Source organism: Chiroxiphia lanceolata, chromosome 5, assembly GCF_009829145.1.
Source record: "Chiroxiphia lanceolata isolate bChiLan1 chromosome 5, bChiLan1.pri, whole genome shotgun sequence".
Lineage (NCBI taxonomy): Eukaryota > Metazoa > Chordata > Aves > Passeriformes > Pipridae > Chiroxiphia > Chiroxiphia lanceolata.
In genome coordinates, this window is record NC_045641.1 from 20048654 (window position 1) to 20055894 (window position 7241).

The 7241-nt window shown below is 35.9% G+C and overlaps 1 protein-coding gene across 1 annotated transcript in view; it reads right to left on the bottom strand.

Moving 5' to 3' along the window:
• IL17REL (interleukin 17 receptor E like) overlaps positions 1–5593 on the bottom strand; it is a 39872-nt gene extending 34279 nt beyond the window's left edge. Inside the window, 1 exon segment of the mRNA XM_032688563.1 lies at positions 5492–5593. Coding sequence (XP_032544454.1) covers positions 5492–5593 — 102 coding nt within the window.
• Positions 5594–7241: the final 1648 nt, after the last annotated feature.

The window sequence follows — 7241 nt, forward strand, 5'->3', positions numbered from 1 at the left end:
ATAAGTAATACAAAATATAAAACAAAAAATAATTACTTGAAAAGTCATTACATAATCTATTTCTCCAAATTTTTACTGTTAATAGTAATTTTGTGGGGGAAAGGGGAACAAACTATGTAATAATCATATAGTTTGGTTTTATATAATGTATCTTCCTTGTACTGTAGTTGCTAAATTTAGCATAATCCTATTAAAGGAGGTGGAGGTCCAAGAGACAGGCTTCCAAAGAGGCAGGATCCTACCAGCTTTACAACAGCACCATTGTTTCGCCTGACCCTCCTAATCATGCTCTTGTCCCTAGAAGCAGCAGTAATTTGTGGGCACAGCCTCAGCTTAATAAACCCATCAGTGTTCAGTAACTTCATTTTTGCTTCACACTATGTCTCATTTTTAATGATAGCACTTAGTCACTGAAAATCACCTATGCCACACATTTGCCTAAAAAGCATATGTGCTTTTTGACCTCTAAGTGGAAGAGAAAATAAGCTACAAAGGCAGACTGAATGGCAACACAGGTGTGACCATGCACTAAAAATTACTCTATTGTATCATACATAAATAGAATACATTGAAAATGAGGGAGAAGAAAATCAAAAGAATGCATCCTACTGACCAAAACTAATCATGAAGCATCACAATATAATGAGAATTATAAAAAATAAATTAAAAAACCACAAACTATGACAAACTATAACATAAAGATTTGAAAGGTAATGGGGAAAACTCATTGCAGTTACAGAAGGATGAACAGCAGGTCAGAGAGATGAGGAAATGCAGAAAAAGATTAAGGAAGTTTGCATATGTAGGGATGAAAGAGAAAAACAAAACTGGAGACAGTGAAAAATCTTAACTGCAACAAATTCTATTTCCTCAGATTCTTTTTCCAAGAAAAGACAATGAATGCACATCTAGTACTGTACAGTGTTGTTTATGTGATTCACACTCTCTGAAAATATGCAGACAAGTAGAGGCAATTTCCAGACAGTCAGTTTTCCAGAAATGATTGAAATTTACCACACTTATTCAAACCAACTATGTTGAAACACTTCCTTGCAAGAGAAAGACCTACAGGTAAGTTGCGAAGTAAAACTAAAACTCTCTTCATTTTTGCATAGACACCTCCTGAATGAAATTGCATGTCCCATACAGTTTTCATGGCAAGTCCCATATTTTGCATGCTGCAAGGACAGGACACACTATTAGCAAAACAGGGCTTTAGCTCTGCTGACTGTTCCAAAGCAATATGTGAAATATGATTTGAAAGACCATCTACAGATCCCACAAAAGGGAAAAGGATGAATGAATGAATGAGAGCAGAAGTATTTATCTTAGAAAAAACCTCAAGATGTCATCTACTCTACATTTCTGTCTTGGGAAGAATGACCTTTATCTGAGATGTATGTGAGCTGTATTAGACATATCTGGGCTATATTTTCTTAGTGTGTGCAGAGATCTGTATAAGTTCCACAGGCAATTTATTCCAGTACTCAGCATCACTAGTTAGGGTGACTTTCCAGTTTACTCATGACCTCAGAAAATTCTGGCCCAGTAAATTCCTACGGTTGTGAATGCAGGGGTAGTGCTGGGATGTGTCTGTATCACATCTGACTATATGTGAATTTACTGGTTCTGAGATCATTCCTAACCAAGTAGTTTAGAGCTGGTCTGGAACTTCCTCAGCAACACACTGCAGTTTTAGGCATATCTTCTCATTTGTTTTTTTAAGATGGCAAATAATGTTCTGATTTCCAAAAAATAGCCAATAAATGCTAACAAAATCAGAAGGAAAAAAATGGAAAAAAGAGTTTTAGAAGGAAATGTATTTTTCTGACAGTGTGAAAAGTACTACGAAAAACATCTGTAAATGGGCAGGTATATGAAATGCTCTCGTGGATTGTACTGCATCTCAGCAAATATTAGCAGAGAATATGTTTTATATTTTTATGCATCTCCTTCAGCCATCAGGTATATCAATGCAGACACAAAAAAGGTCTGTGTTGAATCATTCTATGCTGGGACTTTGCACTCCATCTCTCTCATTCACTCTAAGACAGGTCTTTAGTCTCTTTAGACATTTTCCATGTCTAAAATTAGTTTTTCAATCAGATTTTAGAGAACAACTGAATTATGTCACCTAGATTATCATGCTCATTTTTTAGAGGCTTGGGATCACTTTTAAAATATGAATTGCTTAATAATGAAAAAAGAATACCAGTGTATGTCAGCTGACTTAGTGGCCTATCACTGGTTTTGCAGTGTGTAGTATTCAGCAAGAATGGACTAATCCATGGCATAAAGATCCAGTAAAGAAACACCACATATTTCAATTATAAATAGCATCAACAAGCAGTAGCTATATTAAGAATTTGCTACCAATAACTTTTGTAATTACAGGGAAATCCTAGATTCGGTTTAGGGTTTCCTTGTTTATCTACAGACTTTGGAAATATTGCTATGTACAGAGGCAGACAATACAAATACTATTTCCCAGTGTTCTGGGGAGTGTTTTTTAGATGTAGTGGTCTTGATCTTTACCAGCTGTTCGAATTTGGCATAAGCCTGTTTCTTTGTGTACAGCCTGCAAACAATGTGGATTGTAAAAGGAGCAGGGTACAAACCCAACTTCAATTGCAGGCTGGGATTCCCCAATGCTTTTACAGGGAAACTTGGTTGATAACTGTGTTTGCTATTGGGTGGGGCATGGAGACCATGCCCATATAATTTAACCTCTGAATACTAGAATATCACGTGATCTCTAAAGCCAAGTCATTAAAATATGGAAGGAGAAATAAATCATAACACATAATAAAAGCTTAGTTGTTCCTTTGCTATCACTCAACCCACAACTGTATATTTTCATGCTGTTTAAATTTTCATATAATATTGGCATAAACATCCAATATTCTTTTGGTTTTTCCTTTCCCGTACTGAACAGATGTACAGTTTCTTGTACAGTAATGAAACCTGGATACTGCTTTATGAAAAGCAACGCAAGGGTGTCTTGCTGAATACTTACGGTAAACTAAGAATGTTCATAAACTTGTAATAAGATCCAAAATCCAAACAGTTCATTGCAAAGGTTTTTCAAGTCATATACCTCAAAATAGTCGTCACTATTTCCCTCTTAAGTACAACCAGTGCTTTACTCTGTTAAGGAGTACCCAAGGAGATCAAAACTGCTCACAAATATCCAATGGACGCAGCCACCTTAAAATCTAGTCTGCCAGTCGGACTCAACAGTTTCAGTTATTAAACCTGCTCAAAACCAAATTAATTGCTTTTCATCCCCCTACTGCTTTATGGAGAACCACACAGTCTCAAGTTTGTCTGCAGAAGAGAAATTTACTATACAAACTTTTGGCAAAACTCCATAAAGAAAAAAACTATTTTCTATAATACTTCTAACAAGAGCAGCTACTGATAACATCATAGTTTTAAAACTACAAGATCTAAATATCACATTAAGCAGATTGCTGGAAAAAAGTCATCAATTCTCCATTTTGTGATCTCACATGCTATAGGAGAAATCAGTACATACATATTGCACACAAAGACAAATTGTAACCCCTGGTTAGTGGCCCTATAAAGATCATTGAGTTATAAATTATGGAGAAGACTGACTGCTTCCTTTTAAAATAACTCATGTAGGAATGGGATTGAGCCCACAAATAGTGGTCAGTTATGTAGGAAAACTGAAGTTACTTTCAAAGGAAAAGGAAGAAGTTTTCTCTAACAAGCCAGTCATGAGACTCTAAAGTTCATGTAGCTAAAATGCTTTGCACTAGATTGAAAATGCTATGCTGGCAGTAATTTATCATGTTGAGATCATTATTGTTCCCACTGAGAAAACATTTTTGTCTTAAAAAGTCATTAATGCATTCCATATTCTATTGAATACAACTAGCAGAAACAGCACATAGAGAACATGAACTGAATCTTGCCTCTATCACAAAAGATTGATTGATTGATTCCATTATGCTGGAAACAATATATTTCCTCTGTAAAAAAAAACAAAAACCTTTCTTAGTTATCCAACCTTCACTATTAGAAAAGGTGTAAGACAGATTCTTGAAGGCAAAGAAAGGCATCCACTCTGCCAAACCTCAGGGCTGTGTCTATATCTTAGGCAACTAGTGAATTAGTCTTTTTAACATACTTACCTAAGATATGACAAAGATACCCATTAAGGTCCCCAGTGATAAATCCTATCCGCTAGAATAAAACTCACCAAAAATGTTGATATTGATTTTCACATGCTGAGTCTGATATTCCTACACTCTTTGGAGAGATAAATTAGAATGGAAAATCATTTTAAACTCTCATTGTGGAAGACCAAGGAGCATAAATTATTTAAAATACATGTGTATTTGCATTCATAAGTATAGTACCTAAACATTCTTGAAAAGTGTTCAGATACATCTACAGATTAATCTCTTATGACGATATTTTATTATTCTAAAAACTTTATCTCAGTGGATAGAGACTACAGAATTTGAATACAGGAATAATAACTATAATATAGGAATATTTAAATATAGGGAGGGGGTTTTTTGCTCAATCTAGTATTTTATAAGCATCTTTATTCCTACTGTTTTCCTAGGATACATGTATAAAATACAGAATAAATTGCTGTAACATGAACTAACTTAATATCTGGGTAGTACGACCACATTTAGACAATCTTTAGAACATCTCACTGCTTGTCCTAAACAGATATCTTCAAGCAGATGCTTGTACAGACAGCCAAATTCTTTCATGCCATCAGTTCCACTTCTCTGTACCAAGTACACACTTATCAACCTCCAGTAAGACTGAAAGTCATCTTCCCTATTATTTAATACTTCTTTTAAAATTTATCTTTCAGTTTACTCTATACTTACAATTTCAGAACGCCAAGAGGAGCAGAATATCTCCATACTGACCCTTTGCGGGGATATTTGGAATTACACAAAATTCAAAGCTAGTAAAGAGATGGTGTGGTTCACACTCTACTTTCATGCACATACAGAAGTCATTAAATTTAATAGTGAGGTCAATTCATCCCACAAAATGAAAAACAGGTTTTATTTTTTCTCATGCTTAATTCATTTATTCACAGGAAAATCAGTGTTTGATATATTCCTGACATAATTAGCAATTTCTGAAACCTCCCATTCCTCCCTCCGCATCTTTTTGGCATCACTGCTGTTGTAAAAACTGACTGTGCAAAGTAATGAATATAAACAAAATAATTTTTTTCAAATACAAAATACAGATTTTAAAAGGTACTAAAAATAGCAGTTGGAAATAATGAAAGATGCATTTTCTTACACTCTTCCTCCATCATCTTTGCTGCTTTGGACACTTCATGCAGAATGACAGGAATATAAAGTGAATGTTCAGGACAGCTGAAGTATTTTCCATTTTTGCTTTCTTCCTTTTCCTACAATTATTTTGGCAGCACACAACTACCATATTAATTGATAGTGAATCGAAAAAAGTAAGAGATTACCTGAGAACATGAAAGTCCACATTCTTCAATCTTGGGAATAATGTGAGAATCAGCATTCCAAAATAGAATTATTAGAAGAATCTGAACATAAATACTGATCATCTTAAATTGAAACCTCAGAAGAAGCCTTCTACTCTGACAATTCTCCCTCTTGTGCCAAAACTTTAATATGAACTTTAGCCCCTCCCACAGCACCTCTGAGCTCCTCCCCCTAAAACTTTCCAAAGACAGAAAATTGCTAGTTGTGGGAAATATAAACCATGTTCAACTAATTTCTTATGTTCTGTAGTGAAAATTAGGAAATGTGGACTTCTGACAATCACAATAAAACCCTCTTCCTTCTGGATCACATCAGCATTAGATCAGTTTTAACCAATTTCCTTTCTGTAAATTCTATATTTTCCATTCTGTAAACGGGAACTTTGTTTCTAGAGTGATGTATCAGGCAGGTTCACTGGAATTCAAATGCATTCTTATGCCTACTTATTTTCCTGGCTTTCTAATGCATTGAATAAAAAGAAAACAGCTTTGCCAAAGTGGGTGGTTTTGGAAGGCTGGTTTCTTCTTTTTCCTCAGCAGGAAAAACAGATTCTTTTACCACAGAAATCTGTGCCTTGAACTTATTTCACTTATTACCTAATTATATCAATAGAGGCATCTTGTTCAATAGCCAATCTTGAGCCTTTGGATTTTCAAGGCTCTCCAAAAGTAGGCACATTTTTACAAAGAAGCTCAACACCACCAGCTCTGAAAGTAATGTAGGAGTGAGTCACAACACCTCAACACCTGCTAGCATAAAAAAAGTCCCAAGAATGTCCCTCTGGTTGCTACAATTCATAGTCCCACTACAAGGAACAAGTATTCCAAAAACACACTCTCTGGTTCATACAGACTACATTACACCCAAGGTGAATAGGGAGTTATTCCTCCATAGAGAGAGCTTGCCCACAGCTGAGAGATATCTCTCAGTAGGACAGTGCCAGAACCCAGCTAATCAGTGCTCTTGCAAAATCTTTTATATCCATTACAGTAGGGAACATACAATCAACACCATCTGCTAGGATCTGGCTTTACCAATACTTTTTTAAATAACACATAAAATACAATGTCTACTCTGTCAATGTATTACTGTACTTGTATTTGAGATACTCATGTGAGTCCACTTTGTCAATTTTCCAATAAGGCTTTATTTTTTGAAGATAAGCAGTATCAATCACAGTACTGAACAAAATGTAATTTAACTATCTTGGTTAAAAAATAACAATTAAATTTTGTCATCTTGTAGAAGCCTGGACAGCAAGAAGTTAATGCGTTGCTATGCCTCAAACATTGATGACCACTCAAGAAAGCAATTTAAAACAGGATGTGTCTGGAAAAGGGGGCCACGTGTAGGTAGGGCAGTACCTTCCTGGTGCCCACTTCCCTGTTCTGGTCCATGGTGACCACACAACGTAAAGGACAGCGCAAGCACAGAGGTGAGGTCAAGAAGTGGCCTGAACTGCTAACGGAGGCTCAATCCAGTAGAGGGGGATCAAGACCCAAAAGACCCTCAAAGCCTCCTGACCCATTACCAGAAAGGTCCAGAAAAACTTTGACCACGGGCATCTATGAATCTTGGGTGCTCTCCTCCGTGTAGAAGTGGGACATGAGACATCTACACACAAAAATACACCAAATGGAATATCTGCCCAGTCCACTCTCCTGTGACTAAAAGGATCAGTAACAGATGCTTAGGAAAAATAAGTTAAAT